Raw genomic sequence first — 19970 nt, 5'->3', positions numbered from 1 at the left:
TGAGAGCATTTCTCCCGAGACCGAAAGTTCTGACAAGTTCTCTAGTGTGTCCCTCACTTAAAAAGCCACTGACCTCGGGATGAGCCTGAACATCAGGATCTTTCAAGCGTCTCTGTGTTGTGAGAGGATCCAGGTAAAATTCCAGAATTAAAACATCTCTCCAGCCAGATCAATACATAACAAAACTCTAATGATTCCAGCTGAGAATTTCTAAGAGACTATGAAATATTAACAATATGAAGTAGTCCTTTGGGGGAGAAATTTTCTCAGCCTACATCCTCAATTTATTAGCTGAACCATTTTGTGGACAGGTTTCTTAATAGAAGAATCCAACAACAGAAGAATTCAATTCTTTGGTTTGCTATAATTTTTTTTTTATGCAACACTTGACAGATGCAATTTGCAGACCATAAATGTGGCTCCTGGCTGCCAAAACAGGACAATCAGACACTTATACAAAGTGAATGAATTTTTAGACACTAAGGACTTCCTAACATTCCAAAATCCATAGACAGTGAAAGAATGTTTATAATCAACAGTAAGAGTCATGGAGACTCTAAAATTTTACAACTCTTCCACTCACTACAGCATCATACTGCAAGGAGGCTGGATGAACATAATATGCATAGGCTTCAAAATAAAGGGAAAAAACCCAATAAAAACCATCAAACACCGAGATTACAGAAAAGTATTACACAAAAGGAAAACAACATTTTGGTCACAGTCTATTAAAGGGAATAATTAAGGAACTGTTCCAGTGATATGTTTACGTTTTTAAAATAACATGAATTCAATATAAAAAATGGCACAGATGTTTGTCTCCTACAGCTGGAGGGCAATAAAGCCATAAAACCAAAACAAAACATGTTCTGAAAGGATTATAGGAATTGCAAATATCTGAAAGATAAGTGTCGCTACACAATTATGAATATTCTAAAGCTAAAATTAAAATACTAAAATTGTCAGAGAAAAAGGCAGTTTCTCCTTTGAAAATAAAAACTGAAAAAGTACAAGGAAATGTGTTCAAAGCAATTAGTAATAGTCTTACAACTGGAAACCTGAAATCATGTCCACATGTCTAGACATCAGCTGGACAAGCAGATCGTGGTCATCCTTTTGTTCCTGCTAAGGAATGAGCATCTGGATAAAATGGTACCACCACCAATAACAGAACTGTTCTTTGCACTTCAGAACTGCTTGAAGAAAATTTCAGAACCAAAATTAACCCCACAACATGTTGAAACAGTGATTTCTTTGGGATTTCAGTCACCACTGAGCACATTTTTAATCAGCTGTGCACAAGTGTGTGATGCCTCCTAACATAAGCAGATTGGGAGGAGGCTGGATGGCTCAGCAGCTACAAAAACATCTCAATGAATTTTTATAAAGTCCCAACCACAAGAAAAAAAAAAAAGAGGTTAAACATCTTGCTAGTGATTACAAGACATAAAAGTATATTCTATTCTCAGTCACACAGCAACAGTGATTGTCCTGCTTAAACAGAAAATCAACACAGTGCCCTGACAATGAAAAATTGGTACTGACAAAGCAATTCAATTATCTGAGAACTTCACCGAGCCCATCCAAAGCAAGACATAGAAGCAAAAAGTCTCAACAGTTTGCTAACTATCAAGTTGAAGAAAACCATGGGCTTTCCGAACAAAAAAAAATTTTAAATTGTGAATAATTTATTTTTCCACTCTAAGAGTGGTTCTAGATCATAGCAAATTCACATTACTGACACAAGAAACAAAACCTTGGACATATCATACGACAAAGATTTCTCAGAAGACAAGGAATGCTTATATCAGAAATATTACTCAGGAAATGTGGAATTCTGTCAGAATCAAGCCAGCAGACTAACGTGCTGTGACTGCCTCAGACAGACAGGGGAAAACCATGACAGATAAAATGAGAGCACGCCATTATGGTGAAGCTCTACTCAACTTTATCCAGGGAAAAACTTAAAAGGAACATTTGAGGCTGGCTGGAAAGAGAAGAATGTTATGCCATGAATGAGTAAAGCCAGCTGATAGAATGAGCTGCCTCAAGAAGCTGTTTGAAGATATTCTAGAGGGTGTTCAGATATAGAATGAAAAGGACCCTGGGCTCTCAAAGCAGCTCCCTGCTGAGCCTGGAGCAGGCTCCAGCTGCTCCTGGGAGCCTGGGACTGGGCACACACATGGAGCCACCCCTCAGCACCTTGGGGACACAGAGGACACACAGGACATACCCCTTGCCCTCAGGCACCATGCTGGCACTTGAACAGCACTAAAACCCAGAGAAACAAGAAGTCTCAATGAAGTATACAATGTCACTGCCTCCACAAAGACATTTTAATTTCATGTTGTATGCTATCACCTTTCCTGTATATCTTAGCTTTCAATAAAGGCATAAGATGAAAATTCCTCATTTCAAAAACCAAAGCTTATAATTGCTGTCAAAACGAAAACTTTTTCTAGGTCGCCTTTAGGATTAGCTGCACTTTCTTTTGTCTGCACACCTGCTGGTATTAACTTACATTAATTTCCTCTGGAAGCTGAGGTGTCCTCTTATGTTGCTTGGATTCAATAAAATCTATAAAGAAAACTTGCTATAACCCCTAATATACTGTACAACACTAGATAAATTGTAGACTGACTCATACATTGCTTATCTCAAGCATAATAACCTTGGTTTGGCTTTGATAGCCAAAGTACACCCCCAAAGTGTGCTCAGGTTGAACAGGTTAAATGTGGTTTTATGGGGGGTGGGAAATACTTGATTTCCCTTCCATCATTTGTCAGAGTCTTTCCCTGTTTATCTTTTAAAACAACAACGACAGACAGAGGACAAGCATCCAAAATCTCACTGTTTGAACACTTTTTAAAAGCACAGCCTCATGCAATATGTAATGGGTTTAATTCATTTCTGCAAGTCAAAAACTGCTAGGATTAGACTGGGACTATTCCCAGTAGCTGTTAGTACCTGCTAATAGGCCTAACAATTGCAGACAAATGGATCCTTTTCTCTCCAAATACCTAATGAGGCATGAAATCGGGGGCAAACACTGTGGGTTTAGGTCAGTGATTTGTCAGAAAGCCATAAAACTGATGGACAGTGTAACTGTCTCCCGTGCCTTAAGAAAAAAAAAAAAAATCACTCTCAAATGTAAAAATAGAAAATATATAAATAAATCTGATTTTAGTAAAGGTTTCATGGGATAACTGAAAAAGGATTTTATTTCTAAAAGGATTTCAAGGAACCATGGTAATTCCCATAGCTACAGCTGACAAAATTTTGATGTACAGTGAGTCATGGAGCAGAGCACAGCAGAACTGAAGAACAGGCAATGAATTTCTTGCAGAAGCCAACCCTTGCAGTAGAAGAGGACTGAAAAAAAACCTAAGCTCACAGAAACATTTCTTGTTTCATTTGTGCATATACCCAGTTGCAGTGACCTTTTTAACATCTAGACAAGAATATGTGCAACTCACTTCATAGTCCCATGTCAGAGTCAGTTTCTGACATTCCCTGCCACAAACATTTCAGGACTAGCTGTTCTGTGAGTGGAACTGGGGAAGCGTGGTAGAACCCATGAGTTGGGAATAGAAAATTTAGCAAGCAAAGATCCTCTTGCAGTAAAACATTCCAAAACATGCGTCCCATGTGAATTACACCAGCACAATTGCAGCAACAAAACCTTGCACAGGAGACCTCAGTCCACACTGAGGCTTGTGAGGTGCTATTTTTACTTTGCTACTGGTCTGCTTCAGGATTTCAGCATTCAACTTCTCTAAGTAATATTGCTGAGGACCTTCTCAATGAAATAACCAACTGGTGATAGTTAAGATAGATGTTATTTGCCCTGGAAAATATCCTTTTCACATATACCCACAGTAGCAGTGCTATGCCAGTATAGCCATGTCAACGGAGTAAATGTTTGCCTTGAATAAAAATATCACAGGAAAATTTCTCCCTCTACAGACAATATCATACACAAGAATTTCCAGGAAAAGGCTAACAATCACTGCTAGCTATTTTGCTGGATGGGTTTCCCAAAATTTGGACTTAACTAGAGTGCTTTGCACTGGCTGCTGGCAGCTACAGAGCTGACAATTCTTCACCTAAGTGCTGATCTGATCCTGTCTTCTCCTCTGCTTTGGTGCTCCATGAAGGCAGCTTTAATTGAAGGCAAACAGCATAAAAGAAATGCTGAGTAACCATGAATCAAGCCCTACTATTTAGTAGGCAGAAAACGTGGAAGGCTTCCTGGGGGTGCTGTGTGATCCATAAACCCACACTCACACTGACAAAGCCCACTCACAGATCATTTATTCAGGACCTCTTTGCTTCCTGCCACATCAGGGTGCACTGGGGAGAAGTAACACCCAGACAAATGATTCAGCATGCACCAAGTCAAAAAAAAAAAGTACTTCTCCCTATTTGATTCTTCACCAGCTGTCAGATTAACAACCCTCATTTTCCATCAAGCCAAGCATGGAGAGGAGGTTTTTCTTAGGAAAGGACAAACCCTAAATTCCTCGAGCACCCTAACCTGTTACCAGTGAGTAAGCATTGACTGTCTTAGGTCTGTGCAAGCATTAGATGCTCTGGAAGTGACCAGAAGGAGGCTGAGTGAGATTGCTTTTAGTAATGTCCCTGCTTTTTGAATCAGAAATAAATTCAATACCTTTGGAGATGGGTAAAGGAAACACCCAAACACTGGGTTTGTGTCCCAAACAAGATCCAAACTGGCAGAGAGTGGCTGCACCAAATCCAAGTTTCTGAGCACATTCCCTTCAGCCCCAAAGCAGGGAACCCAGAATAGCACCAGGGTGATGCTGCATCGTCTGTGAAGCTGCTCAGACAACAGTAGCAGGCTGCAAGCTGCAGCCAAAATCCTCCTCAACACAACGATCTCACTGAGCAGAGGATGTTCCAGGCAATAAATTTATAAGGACTGTCACAAAATCAGCCTGGAAAGGGCAGAAGATTCCCAAAGAGGCATCCCAAGGTCAATGCCAGTAAAGCAGAGGATTCTCTTCGTGAGACAGCAACACCCAAAGTGCTGAGGGGGACTTAAATTTTTTTTCAGCCTGACAGAATTTCTATTATTTCTAAATACCTCAAAAACTCCCCATAACATGAATCCACATATTCAACAGTTGTGTGCCAAAACGTGAATGCCAATTTTTTTAATAACCAGAAGTCTTTATAACACTGCTAAATCAAAATTTAAAAAACCAGAACAACTAGGCCACAGAGCAATTTAAGCCACTACATACATGCTATTATCCATAACTAACAAAATAAAAGTTATTAGCATGCTACAAAATATGCCAAGGTAATTTTTAAGATTTTTTAAAATTAATTTTATGGTGTTACCCAGACTTTCCATGACTTAAAAGATTCGGTGTGAAATAAACAGCTCTGTTTGTGACATTAGTTGATAACTTTGAGATAAAATAGAGCACTTGGCACCACATTTTCTACAAGGAAAAGCTCATGTAGGCTACTTATTTTCCTTTTTCCATTTATGTCTAAATGCTCCCTACCAAAACTATCAGCTTTTTTTCTGCCTTTTTCCCTGCAACAATTGCTCTCTATATCTCTGACTTCATGCTTTTGAAAGAGTAGATGACAATATTTTTTAAGAAAATCATAGAGAAACGCAAAGCAGACAGCATCTATACCGACTCAGTGTTCCAGCATTTTGTAGGAGCTAGACAGAGATGTTTGCCTTGAAGAAAAGAAATAGGATCCCTGGTGGTAGCAAAAATATATGACCACATTCTGTTTTGTTGGGTTTTTTTTTTAATCAAATAAGCCAAATATAATAATAGGGACATTTTATTTCCATTTGACATTAAAGTTTAAAAAAAAAAAAACATTTCATGAGATAGTGCTTCTAGAATAGAAGAATAGTAGACTATTTTAGCCTGTTTCATTCTAATGAAAAAGCAATTTAACAGCATCCTCAATCTTGCTTAGACTGGGAAACAAATTAAATCTGACACTTTCCAATATTTTTCTGATTTCTAGACCAGACTAACTGGATATCACATAGGTGAACAGAATCTCTGGGAGGTTTTTTGGATAAGGTGTAAGATCTTAAAATAATGCTAAACAATGTTCAAATGACAGGCAAAGTTATGAACAATTTTTGCTTGTTTAACTTAGAAACGTGAGGTGAGCTACCTGGAGTTTATTGAATACAGTTACAAATACTTTTCTCCTCAGTCTATCACAAAGCTTTTTGCAGGTCAGCAACAAATCTGTCACTGTTTTAAGCTCTGGAAATCAGGACAATGGAAACCCAGCAACTTTTAAGCTATGATGAATGTCAACACTGCTTTTTTCAGTTTTTACGTGTGAGGGAACTGAGGGACACACAAATCACTGACTCTTAGTGAGCAGACACAAACTGGAGAGAGCAGGACTCCTGCTACTGCTCAACCAAAAATCCATTAAAAATAACCTCAACATACATATTTCTTTACAGCACGAGCGTTGACATTTTTCAGACACCCTCATGAATGAAAATGGCAAATGGAGCCAACCCACACTGACAGAGAAACACATTTAAACTCCCACCTCTCACAGCTGAGATGACCACGACCCACAGAGCATCACCAACCAACTGCAGAAGGCTTCAGCCCATGCACCACACCTCTCAGAAGGCTACAAGGAGCTGCCCTGGCTGTCCTTCAGCCTTTTATAGCCCTCCTGCAGTGCACCTGTGTGCCCTCTGCTCCCGGTGTGACTGGGCAGCACCCCTGGGCTGGCTCATTATCGTTAATTGTAATCACCTGTGCTGCACAGCTGGCGCCAATTAGGGATCAGGCTCAGCTGCAGCCCCTCTCCCAGTCACCACCAGCTGTGTGCCCACACCCACCCAGTACCACCAGAATACACCCGAATATTTCTACCACGTCCAGTCTAGCTCCTGTTCCCCTTCATCCTTATCTAGAATCCTTTTACTCTAAACCCCAAAGCACCTCATTAAATTCCTCATTAAAGCACCATTCCATTTACACAGAGGGCAGCTAATGTCATCAACCAAAACCAGTCTAAATCCATGGCAGATTTATTAATTCCCAAATAACCTGGAAGCAGCCTCATACCGTCAGCCTCGCATATTGACACTAACAGTGAAAAAGTGAACACACCTCACTGCTCTTCCCATATTTATGTAATACAAATTGATGTCACAACTTGTAGCTCAAATATCTCCTCTCATGAATTATTCCCCTTCATTAACTCCACATATTTCATCCTAAGCCACACAAGTCAGCAGAAGCAGCCTCACTGAGGGTTTCTTGAATGATAGCGCTTCACAGTCTCTCTGTCACTGCTGAGCCACTGCATGACTTAATACATGGAATTTAAAATGGTTTTCTTTAGTGGTCAGATGCAGAAGCAGCAAATGGCACAACCTACATGCTGTTAATCCCACATATTAAAGCTTTACATTCCTGTGCTTTAGAACCCTGGGTATCTCCTGAAGCAGGGATAAAATAATTTCTCCATGGGCTTTTCATTATTTTCTGACCACAATCCCACCAATTCTTCAACACTCTTCAAAAGGTTAGGTGAAAAGGTATCCTGATTTGTAGCCTTGAGTTCTAAAGGCAATGGCAGTGTCATATTTCTATATGAAAATACCCTCTCCCTAATATCTTTCCTGGTACTGACACGGGCTACTGTAAATAACAGACTTTTTAAAAAACCAAGCAAAAACCTCTTTGCTGCTTTGGGTCTTTTGTGATGTTTCTACTCCATGTGCCCAGTTGGCTTCAGCACTTCATTTTCTAATATATAAAAACATAGCAAAAATATACCAAAGTGATAAAAACCTACTGCTAGATCTCAAGAGAGCACCTAGCTCTATACCCAGATATTTATGGGTAAATAAAGCTGTGCTTTTATTACCCAAACTGCTGCCTCATGTCTGTCCCAAATGATTTGCTTAGAACTAGTGTCAGCACAGCTGCGAAACCCCATGGAATTCACTGTTCTGGTACTTACACCAGCTTCTACGGCTAAATTCTTTTTTTAGGTTCTGGCCATGCCTTTCTGTACGTGCCCTAAGAATCATCTTCCTTACTATTAACATCCACTGGAGATCTGTTGGAAAGCCAGATAACAATTATTTAGTTAACCCACAAAACCTTTGTATGGGCATTAACAGGTAATTTGAGGCTTTTTTTTTAGATATCACTAGCACCATCATAATTTGAAACAAAGAAATTATAAATTCAAGGTACAGGTGTTCTGTTTATTACTATCTTTGTTCTAAAAACTAAAAACTCCAAGAATAATTAGGGTGTGCTGTTACTATCTAGACATGGAACAAATTAAGGCAGGTCAAAATTTCGTATCTCCTCCCTGATAAATCCATTACTGTCCTGAAGACTGGAAAAGACCTTCAAGATCATCCCAGCACAACCCCCAAACCAGCACACCACCCAGGCACCTCTTGAACACACAGCAGAATTTATTTTAAAAAGCCAACCAACCAAAAAGAGTAACTTTTGAGAGACATTCTGGTGACCAAAAAAGAGTGACAGACTTTGGAGAGATGTTCTGGTGACCAAAAAAAATATGACAGACTTTTGAGGGACGTTCTGGTGACCCAAAGGTCGTCTTGGGTTTTTCCCCTAAATGAAGAGACAGATTTGAGGGGGTTTGGTTTTACTTATTTATTTAAAACAAAGAACAGTTTTGGTAATTTGGGGTTGGGGTGAGATGAGAAATAGAGTTTGAGGGAGCGGGGGGAAGCACAGGTGATTCCCGGGAGAAGACAGGTGACAACCAGGATTGCACAGGGCACTCCCGGGATAGCACAGGGCATTCCCGGGATAGGACAGGGCACTCCCGGGATAACTCAGGGCACTCCCGGGACAGCACAGGGCATTCCCGGGATAACTCAGGGCACTCCCGGGATAGCACAGGGCATTCCCGGGACAACACAGGGCATTCCCGGGATAGGACAGGGCATTCCCGGGACAGCACAGGGCACTCCCGGGATGGCACAGGGCATTCCCGGAGTAGCACAGGACATCCCTGCATAACACAGGGCACTCCCGGGATAGCACAGGGCATTCCCAGGACAGCACAGGGCACTCCCGGGATAGCACAGGGCATTCCCAGGACAACACAGGGCACTCCCGGGGTAGCACAGGACATCCCTGGATAACACAGGGCACTCCCGAGCTCCGGCGCGGCCCCAGCCCCGGTCAGTGCGGGCCTCCCTTCAGTCGCGCCGCCGCCGCCGCTCTGCAGCCCGCAGAGCCTGCAGCGGGCCGCGGCCCTCCGCTCACCGGCAGCGCCGGGGGCGTTCGCTCAGCACCGGCCCCGGGAAACACCGGAAAACACTGGGATTCACCGGGAAGCGCCGGGGAACACCGGGCCCCTCAGGCCGGGGCCGCCCCCTCCGCGCCGCCAGGTGTCGCTGTCGCCGCCGCCAGCCGGAAGCGCCGCTCCGGCCGCGCGCGGGCTCTGTGGTGAGGCGCCGTTGATGGCCGCGGCCCGCCGGGCCGCGCGGACGCACGGAACCCACGGCCGGGACCGGCACGGCGAGACACAGCCCGCACGGCGGGACACACACCGCGGGGAGGTACCGGCACGGCGGCACGCAGCCCGCGGGGAGGTGGCGGGGCGGCCCTGAGGGCGGGCGGCCGGCAGCGGAAGGACCGGGCCTTCCTTTCCCCGGGACATTGTTAGGCCGGCCTGGGGCAGGCTCCTCCTCGGCGGTGCTGCCCCTCAGAGAGCTCGGGCCGGGCGCTGAGCGCTGGGTAACGTGGGCCAGGTGCACACACAGACCTCGGGGATGGCGCTTCCGAGCGCTTTCCTCTTTCCGCCGGGGAGAGCCCGCAGCAAAAGCGGCCGCGTGCTCCTCCCACGGGGGGCAGAAACTGCAGAAGCTCCCACCAGGAATTGCTGCGGATTGATGGATGAGATCCCCAAGTTCCGTCAGCAGCCCTGTCATTTGAACCTACCGAGGTGACAGACGTGTTGTGCTTTTAATATAGGGAATGTCACATAGCATAGTCAGCGGGCAGAACAGATACCTGACTTTTTTTCCTTAGAAGACAAATTAGGTTTCTCAATAAGAACATTTTCCAAGAGTCCTGACTTACAGTCCACGTGCAAATGTTGAAAATTCAGACTATCACTTGTATATCGGCGTGTTGTGTTTCAGCCGCACACACGAGCCCCACCTTCCACAGCAGGAATCGGTCAAAAATGCACGTTAGCACTGGCAGCAGGCTGGGTGTAACAGACTTGAGTAAAGTCACTTGGTATTGCCTGAATTGCTGTTCAGATGTTAACTCGGCTGCAGTGAACTTTGGTCATTAACAGCTCCAGTTACCTTGGCTTGAAACACTGACTTTGTGCAGCTAATAAAAAGATATTGTCGTTAGATCTGGTTCAATGAGATGGTGAAGTTTGATAGGTGGTCTTTTAAAAAAGATTAAAAATCATTCACACACCAGCTACTGTGAGGAATTTTACTCTCTCCCAGACACAACCAGTACACTGCTTTTCCATTTTTCTGGGTTTTGCCTTTTCAGAACAGGATGTAGGTGAGCATAAACATTCCAATTAAGATACACTCATTGTAATTAACACTCTTGGAGGATTTAGAGCAAGTGATTCCTTTCTTTTGGTAGAGGTTTGTTTTTTAAGTTGTGGTGGAAAATAGTGCAAGGTGGGCTCGGGCTGTGGTGTGTTAGGGCCAGCACTGGGCTAGCAACAAACAGGGTGTGAGACCTAAATTATTTTTACTTTTAACCCAGTAACCAATTATCCGTGTCCTGCAATGGGGACTTTTTTATCTAATGACACAAAACCACCCAAAGCCATGGAGGAGAAGGTGAAGAAGGACCAGCCTCCACCCTAAAACCTCCATCTTGCTTTAGATATATTGCTGTATTCTAAAACCTTAAACTCCCAAGTCTTCCAGCCTGTGATATTACACACAAACTACACACCCATAATCCCAGGTCTATCATTCAATTCTGGAAGTCTTTCCTGCAGTCTTAGGTCAATGCAGTGTTCTCTTGGGGGTCAGTGCCTGGCAGCACAGAAAGGCTGAAATTCTCAGCAGCCAGGGTTCCAAATCAGTCTGTAGTGGCTCACTTGGCATTTGGTAATTTAATTTGGTATTAGTGTATAAGTGTGAAATAACTGCCCAACAGGGGGCTGCACACAAAGGCCACATGACCCCAAAAATGCACACATCTGGAAGTGCCAGTCTTCGTGCATAGCCCAGCCTGGCTCTTGGAAAGGCTCAGGTTGATCCAGGGTGTTGACCTGCACCTGATACAGCTGGGAAAAACGTACAGGAAAGTGCTGCTGGATGGGCACTGCTGACTGACACCAGCCAGCCTGTGCAGCCCACCTCCTGCAGCTTTCTTCCCCCTTAGAAACTCCTTAGGTGAATTGTGTAGCCAGCAGCAGTCCCTTTCTGTGGGCAGTCAGACTGGGGGTTGTCCCAAGAGAGGGGGTCCCCAGGAAAACCAATGACCAAATCTGTGTGAACAATTCATCCACCTTGCTCCCAGATTGCTTTTGAGACAGTCATGCTGCTAAACATTTTGAACAGATACTTACTTTAGCCAGAAAAAAAAAAAAGCCTCTGAAAGGAATAGGAAATGCATGGTTTAGTTCTAGAATAAATTTTAGTTTTATTTGGAGTAGAAGGCTATAATTTCTTTACATGTTTTTTAAATTAGTTAAATCTAGTCTGTCACGCTTATGGATTAAAGTTTGCACTGCAAATCTGATTGATTTTAATGTTTTCTCTAGGGAGATCTTCACAGAAACTCCTAAAGGCTTCAAAGATTTATTTTGGGCAAAATAAATGAGATAAGTTGTTTTGATAAAGTAAAATGGATCCTTGTTCAGTTGGAGTTCAGCTCCAGGCTACCAATGAATGCCACAAGATCTATTACACCCGTCACACGGGCTTCAAGACCAAACAAGATATCTCTTCCTCTGACCTCCTGCTGCTTCAGCTGAGGACTGGGATAACCCTGTCAGAGAACAACACAATCTGCCTCCACCATGCCAAAGTTTACATTGAGAGGTTTGAAGACTTACAAAAATCCTGTTGTGATCCCTTTAACATCCACAGAAAAGTGTCAAAGAAAAACTTGCGAGCAATTGACTTAGACGATGCGGCTTTTCTGAGTGCCAAGTTTGGGAGGCAGTTTGTTCCTGGTTGGAAGCTTTGTCCCAAATGCATGCAGATAATAAATGGAAATGTGGATGTGGAACCTGAGGAGCGACAAAGGAGAAGGCTGGATCCAGATGTATGTATATGGATCAATTTTTCCATCCCCTCTGAACTCTGCAAGCTATTACAGTTCATATAACTACTACACAAATTAAATTATTCTCTCATAGAAATAATAAAGGATGTAGTCTTTTAGATGTGCAGGAGTTTGCTGTATTTAAACCTTTGTTTGGAGAACCTTAATCTTCTCTAATTAAATAATATGGCCTCTAAGTTTTGAAAAATTGTGTCTACTTATAATTTCATGTAAATACCAGACTGCTAATGTTCTGGTATTTAGACTTAGACTTCGCTAAGACTCTTCCCTATGCTTTTCCCGTACTTGACACTTTTGTATTTGAATGCACCATGTTTCTTTAACCAAGAGACAGGTCACCCAAAGGTGGAATACAAATAGTGATGTAAAAAATCAAATTTGGTAAGCTGCAAATACATGTCACACTTACTGGAATGCACGTAACATCAAAATCTATAAATCAGCACTGTTCATAGTTGTTACATTTGTCCTTTACTCTTCCAGTCTATTCAGATAGTAAAAGGAATCAATATTTTAAGCTGTTACTCAAGCCATGCAAACAGCAAACTCCTGTGCTTGAAACTGCGTGCTGCAAAAGTTGCTTCTGAAGATGTTTCCAGTTAAAAAGGAAAAAAAGGCGTTTCTGTTGCAGTTCATTACGAAATGAGCCTGCATGGAGGTGCATTAAGTGTACTCCTGGTGCCTGGGCTCTGAAGGCCGTGGCATTTGGTCAGGGGCACTGATGAACAGGTGTGGGAGGACACTTCTCCAGGTGCTGAGCTTGGAATGTGGCTGGTGCCTAGCTGGGTGCAGTGTTCAGGCTCTGCACAGGGAATCTGCACCCTGAGCAAAGAGGAGTTGCATTGTAGGAGCTGTTCCCCTGCTTTGTTTTTCAGTTCTATGCCAGTGGGATTAGGAGGATGATTTGAAAGCATTGATTAAAACTGCTACTACAAAGCTTGTTTTACTGGGGTTGGAGACAGGTGTAGTTCACCAGCATAAAGATTTTAAGTTGTTTCTCCTGGGAAATCATAGATTCATAGGTAGAGAATTCATCCAGCTTATTACAATATCCTTGACTGGATGTTCTGTTAAGAATGAAGATTTGTATTTATAACTAAGTGACATTTTCTCTTCCTTCAGGGGCGTACAGCTAAGGCTTTAAAGTCTCTCCAGTTTGCTAACCCAGGACGACAGACTGAGTTCACTCCAGAGACCAGTAAAAGGGAAAAAAGAAGGCAAACAAAAATCTCAGTGTTTAATTCAGACAGGTAATTTGTTTGCTGTAGTTACATTAACTTTCATTTGAAAATAAAATAGCCTTGATGGTCAGCCTGTAACATTATCTATATGGACGTTTGTGTGTATGGTTCTTGGTTTTAGGGATGTTGAATATCCCTCTCATTCCTGAGATAAATAGAAGATAAAACTTAGCTTACAGTTCATATTTCAGGCAAACACAAAAAGGTGTTTGTGAGGCACAATACTACACAGACCATAGATGTAGCTATTAACACATGCATAAACTAAAATTCTGATAAGACAAATTTGAATACTGTAAGATCAAGTAGGCTGCACTTAAAATATTGGTCATCATCTTTCTGTAAACTCAGTAATTACACTTGGTAAACAAAAGTGTGCAAGTTAGGACCTTACCTTCCTTTTGAAAAACAAAAAGTTAATATCCAAACTGGATAATACTGGATAACAAGTTACAACCTTCTAATGTGACTGAAAAAAAAAGACATTTTCTATTTGTCAAAATATACAAGAAATAATCACATAAGTGCGTTGTATCACATGAAGTGTACCTGTACCAGACAGAAACAGACACTAAATGTGCTGCTCACCAACTAAACATCCTTCCCTCTGTTTCTCCTGCTTAGTTTGGGCACAGAGTGGAGATACAGTTAGGACTGAGAAACGTTAGCAAATACAGTAAGGTATCTTTGAAATTAACAGTGTTAAAGTGAACACCTGAAGAATGCAAACTTCCCTCCTGTCCTGGTTTTGCATGGGAGGCATTGACAGAAGTGATGCAAAGCTTTTAGCCACTAGAAGGCTGTACATGCCTCTGTAAAAAACACATGTTAAAGATAAAAGAAAACTTCCTTTCTGGGCACTTCCTTTTTTCCTTTCTGGACTAAAAAAATCAGCGATTTGGCATCAAAACAAAAAGGGGATTTTAACAGGGAAAATACCTGTTTGTTTTTCATTGTACAGGCAAGTTATCCCAGCCAAGAGTAAGGTGTATGACAGCCAGGGGCTGCTGCTGTACAGCGGGATGGACCTGTGTGACTGCCTGGACGAGGATTGCCTGGGCTGCTTCTACGCCTGCCCCAAGTGCGGCTCCAACAAGTGCGGCACCGAGTGCCGCTGCGACCGCAAGTGGCTCTACGAGCAGATCGAGATAGAGGGCGGGGAGATCATCAGGAACAAGCACATGGGCTAGGGCCATGGGCATGACTCCATCCTGAGCGGATGGGCCACGCTTCGGTTCAACACAGCACATGCAGTGTTTAGTTTAGTTTCATGGAAGCTCTTGGGACTTGTCAGGACCACGTGACGAATGTGCTCACTTCCACAGTAATTTTCAGCGTGGTTGTGGACATAACGGTTCTGCTGTCTTTTCACACTTGAGTTCTGCACTGTAACTGCTTCTTACTCATCCAGGTGGGATCTCACTGAGCAGCTGTAGTCAAGTACAAGGTGCTGAATTCTAATGCGATCTATCCTGAGCCACTCACTATTCTTTCATACATTGTTCTGTGGAAGGTACCATCTCTGTGTATCCCTCATTTCTCCTTCTCAAATTCAGGACCTCGCAGGTTTTAATCTGTTCTATGTCAAAGTTCTCAATGAGTTGACATGCAGTATTAATAGAGTTCTCTTTCTAGTATTAATAGTGAATACTGTCTCTTCCATAGAGTATTGAAGCTACATCTGATCAATCCAATCCTGTTCACTTAAAAAGGAGTCAGAAGCATTTAGGTGTTCAGGTCTCATCCCAATTAGTGGGATTTGAGGTCAAGTTATCCTTATTAATTCATAAGGATATGAATTCATACAAATTTATATTAAAATATTGAAATTAACCTGTCAAGGCATTGTGTTAAAGTAATAAGTAATACTCTTGGTTTCTGTAGAAAGTAAAATATAAGTAAAATTGTTGGTTTCTGTAGAACAAAATTAAAATAATTTTGCTCTGTTATCAGTCTGTAATTGGACTGAACCAGTACTTCAGCAGCCCTCTCCCAGTTTTTTTCTTTTTACTGATTTTAAAGGTTTAAATGCAGGTGAAATGAACTTGAGTGTCTGTTTCCAAACCAAGATTATCTAGACTGTTACCAAAAAACCCAGATGAATGGAAAGTATCTTCAGTTGATACATTCTCTGTCCTCATAATATTAAACTTTTACACTATAACGAGGCTTTTGGAAAAGCTTTATAAATTAAATTTTAGTAACATTTTCATTCTTTGTATTTTTGTTGTGTTTTGTATAAATTTCCTATCCTTTGATGACTTGGAAGATCTGCATGTTTGTTGGGTCACATTATTTCAATAATACTGTTAAGTTCATGCAGACTTACTTGGTAAAGTTGTATAACCTTGCAATGTGCTCAGCAGATCTTTCTCTGTTCTGGTGTCATGAATGTTGCCTTGCCAAAATCCAAAGTTGTGCTTTGACTTATGCTGACATCTGCTGGTCCTGCTGGAGTATAAGCACTGAGATGCTACAGTTTTATTAAATCTGTTCTAAAAATAATCAGACTCTTTTTTTTTTTTTTTTTTTTTTGGTCAGAGCATTGGCAGTTGTTGCAGTGGATATCTCTTCTGTTTCATTTTTTAAGCAATCTTTTGACTTAGGTGAAAATATAAACAGGTAACTTCCAGGAGAGTGAGAGGGGAGAAGCTGGTTGAGTCATGTCATTTAAGTGTGGTTTTTTTTAATTAGCCCAGAGTTGGCAGTACCCACTGTTAATAAACTTAACAGGCTTCCATGTGTGTGATGAGTGCAATCCCTTCAGGCCCACAGCCAGATTTTGGATTCACTAACTACCAGTAATTTAAGGTGCCTAGAGTACAGAGTATTAGAACTGTATTTCTCCACCTCCATGAAGTCTGTGCAGAGGTAGTACATTCAGCTCTCATTTTACAGCTGCACTAGCAGGTGATTACTTTCCCAAATAAAACACTTGTTTCCTAACAATGCAAACAGTGAGCACTGTCCCTAAGGTCACTTAGGGTTTAGGTTTTTTTCTGGTAAAAAAATGACATTTTGGTGTTGGCTGTTCACATGTTCTCCTAACATATTTAAGACATTTCCACTTAACTGCATTTCCTAACATGCCTAGCCTGTAGTGTGTCACTGAGTTCAGTAGCATATTTTTATACAGTTCCATGTGCCCCACAACCATTTTCCTCTTAAAAGACATTGTTACATGTCAAACTTTACCAACTTGCTAGATTTAACCAGCTTACAGCATGAATTTCTCTTTTTGCTGTTTTTTATAAGCACAACACAAACTATTTTGTCATCATCTAACGTGAGTATGTGTGACTCCCAGCAGCACACGTACCCTCTGCCAGAATTACTCACAATTAAGCCTGTTAAACAGGACAGTGTTTTAATAGAGCCAAAGGAAACAATTACTTTCCATAAAATCCAAAATCCATAACCACTTGAAGCTCTGCATGCAGTGAAGCTAACTGCAGGTGTACCTCAGTGGCTGTGTTAAAACTTCCCTTTTGGTATTAATTGCAAAAATTTACGTCTTGGCAAAGTTTACACGTTCAAGGGACAAAAAGCAATGACAATAAAAGACTGGTTTATGAAGAATGCATATCCTGTGAATCAGTTTGGGTTTATTGAGCAGAAACCCCAGAATTATGTAAGAAATCAAGCTAGTCCTTAACACTACTTTCTCACACAGAGCAAACTTCACTTCAAGGTTAGAAAATGGTCAAATTTAACATCTTCAAAAGCCAGTGAGGGTTCTTCTGTTGACCCTGTGAGAATTGCTGCACAAACCTGTGGTCAGACCAGAGACAGGATGTGCCCTTTTGTAAAGCTGAACATTTAAAACCAATTAACTATCCCTTGGGATAATTTGTGTTAAATACTCAAATAACAATATAGTGCGTCAGGTAATTAACTCCGAGAAGCTTTACACTAACTTTTTCAGAATTATGCTACAAAAAGACATTTTTCTTTGGGAGTATATTATAGCCTTATCCTTAGACACAGCATGAATCTGGGTTTTTTAATCAGTTAATTCATTACTTCAGTAACAAACGTAAGACAACTTCTAACTTTTGAATCTCTTACCATTCAATATATCAGAGCTGGAAGTAGACAGATCTATACAAAAATTGTAATTTTGTAAATCCAGAAGTCAGAATTAAAGCTTCTAAAGGGAAAGAATAAAGCAGTTAAGGTGACAAATTTGTACCTATTTTAGATCTATTTTAATGTTCCTTTTATCCTTTTCTCATAGGCATTACTCGTATTAGCCAGCATGGACAACTACAGAAACCCTCTCACTGAAATCCCATAGTGACAGAGCTCCAGAGGGGTTCAGTGGGTATCTGTCCCTTGGTGTGTGACAGAAAGAGCTACAGCAGCCAGCATCAAGGCCTGAGTTCTCAGTCTCATGGCAAAACACAAACACACCATTGCCAGCTGTCATTTGTTCTCCCCTAAAATTCACCCTTTTCTTTTGTCGTATTTTTGTCTCAAGAAATGCAGTTCCAGCATTTTTCAGCTGATCTCTCAGTGGAATATAGGGTGTGCTGACATATGGTAGTTTGTCCCTCGTGATCCAGGTCTTTTTTCCAATAACTCCTCAGCAAACATTCTGAAAGCTTTGTTCATTGTTATACTGGTTTCTGACCTATACCGCACTAATGCAGCTTTAAATAAAGGCTCCTTCAGACACTGCTCTCCAAATTATACATTCCTTTAAATCCAGCTGATGGCAGAGGAGCAGTCCATTGAAATTAATATATTCAAAGATCATTAATTACAAGTTGCATCTAATATTCACCAAGGTGGAAGCCATAACCAGAACTACTGTTACTAGGTTTCAAATCAAATAGAGAGCAGTTAGATTTCAAATCATCAGCTGTCCTCCAACATTTTTAAAAAATACTGCAGGGAGGTGTGAACCCTGGCCATTAAACTGCCCAGTTCACTGCTGGAAGGAGTTTTGTGCCATTATCCCTCTCTGAAATAGGGAATTTCCGTGTTTCAAGTCCCTCACACCCAGCAGAGGGCATCAGCTTACTGCAAACCGGTCCATGAGTTCCGTGGTGTGCCTCCAAGAGATGCGACCCCAGAGCTGGGGATTCCTCAGACAGGAATTCATGGAAGCTTTCAAAAATCGAGCACAGGACAAGAGAAGTGTCACCCACAGCCACGAGGCTGCAGTAGAGCTGACTAAGGCGCAAGATTTGCACTTAAGAGGAATTGATTTTCTTTTTGGGCTTGAAAGAGCTTCGCACCCAATCCCCACACACCTCGATGATTGCTAGTCCTTTCAGAGGAGAGCAGCACACTTTTAGAGATACATTTGAATTTTACTTTCCACTATAAAGCTTGGCTTAGATCTCCTGCCTGAATATAGCCTCAGAAATGCAGTATTGGGTAGCCAAGGTGGCACTCACAGCAGGACTCTGCTGTCATGGGCAGAGTGGAAAACTTTCCCAGACAAACAGGGAAAATTCCCCAGACAAACAGGGACAGCATTTTACCAGAGCAGCTACAACAGCAGCCAGAAGCAGCCGAGCCTGAGGCTGGGGTAGGGACAAGACAAGAGAGGGACTTCCCCTGGTTCTCCCACCATAACCAAGTGGTGAGAAAATTGCCCTAATTTTTCTCTTCTTCCCTTCAGTAGCCCTGTGCATTTACTCAGCAGCAGATTAAATCCGGATCACACACTAAGTGACTTGGCTTTCTAAGCTCTAGTTAGGACAGCATTAACAACTTGTGTCATAAGCTCAGGTCTCCATCTCACCCACAGATGTCAGCATTACCTACTGCAACCACTCCATGCAGAGCTCCAGCCGGCAGCCTCAAGTAAAAGCAATTCTCTTCTATCGTCTTTGAATTTCTCCTTGTTATTCTTCCCGTTTTTCTTGCTTTTTAACTGATAGGTCTACCTACTTTTGAATTGATTGTTTTAGCTGCTGAATTAGAACCATGAAGTAGACAACATCAACATTTTAAAAAGAATATATATATGTATGTATGTATACACCACCAAGCACCAGCAGTGCAACTTGGGTAAGCTGGTTACCAGCACCATCACAACTTAAATTCTCAAAGAGAAGTCACTGGGAATTCAAAGATCCTACTCAATTCACAGCTCTTAAGGCCTCACAAGTCATCTGAGAAATATTTTAGAATAACCACTTGGCTTAAAGGTAGAAAATAAGATTTTAGCAAATGTCAGTAACATAAGTTTTCATAATTCACCATTTCTTTTCCTAGTTAATCTTGCATTAGAGTACCTTTATAATCCAGGTGAAAATGAGTTTTCTTCTCACTTCATCCATTTTCTGTTGTAAGTTTGCAGCATGCGAAAAAACCACCCCCAAACCCCATAAACAACCCAAAACCCCACCCTCAAGGCTCCAAGCTGCTCCTCTCCTTCTGTTTTATAACA

General features: G+C 41.8%; 1 protein-coding gene across 2 annotated transcripts; it reads left to right on the top strand.

Annotated features, from left to right (window-relative positions):
- Positions 1-9471: 9471 nt before the first annotated feature.
- LOC121363063 (ADP ribosylation factor like GTPase 14 effector protein) lies at positions 9472-16069 on the top strand. Of its 2 annotated transcripts, none has more exons than XM_041485133.1 (4): positions 9472-9601; positions 11797-12302; positions 13446-13573; positions 14526-16069. In XM_041485133.1, the coding sequence occupies exons 2-4, from the start codon at positions 11880-11882 to the stop codon at positions 14752-14754; spliced, it is 780 nt and encodes a 259-aa protein (XP_041341067.1). In that variant the 5' UTR covers positions 9472-9601; positions 11797-11879; the 3' UTR covers positions 14755-16069. The 2 variants fall into 2 exon arrangements, with proteins under 2 accessions (XP_041341067.1, XP_041341058.1); XM_041485124.1 differs by lacking the exon at positions 9472-9601 and adding an exon at positions 9623-9987.
- The last annotated feature ends 3901 nt before the right edge of the window (positions 16070-19970 follow it).

Source organism: Pyrgilauda ruficollis, unplaced genomic scaffold, assembly GCF_017590135.1.
Source record: "Pyrgilauda ruficollis isolate IOZ18807 unplaced genomic scaffold, ASM1759013v1 scaffold118, whole genome shotgun sequence".
In the NCBI taxonomy this organism is placed as follows: Eukaryota; Metazoa; Chordata; class Aves; order Passeriformes; family Passeridae; genus Pyrgilauda; species Pyrgilauda ruficollis.
This window is presented reverse-complemented; position numbering and strand designations above follow the sequence as displayed.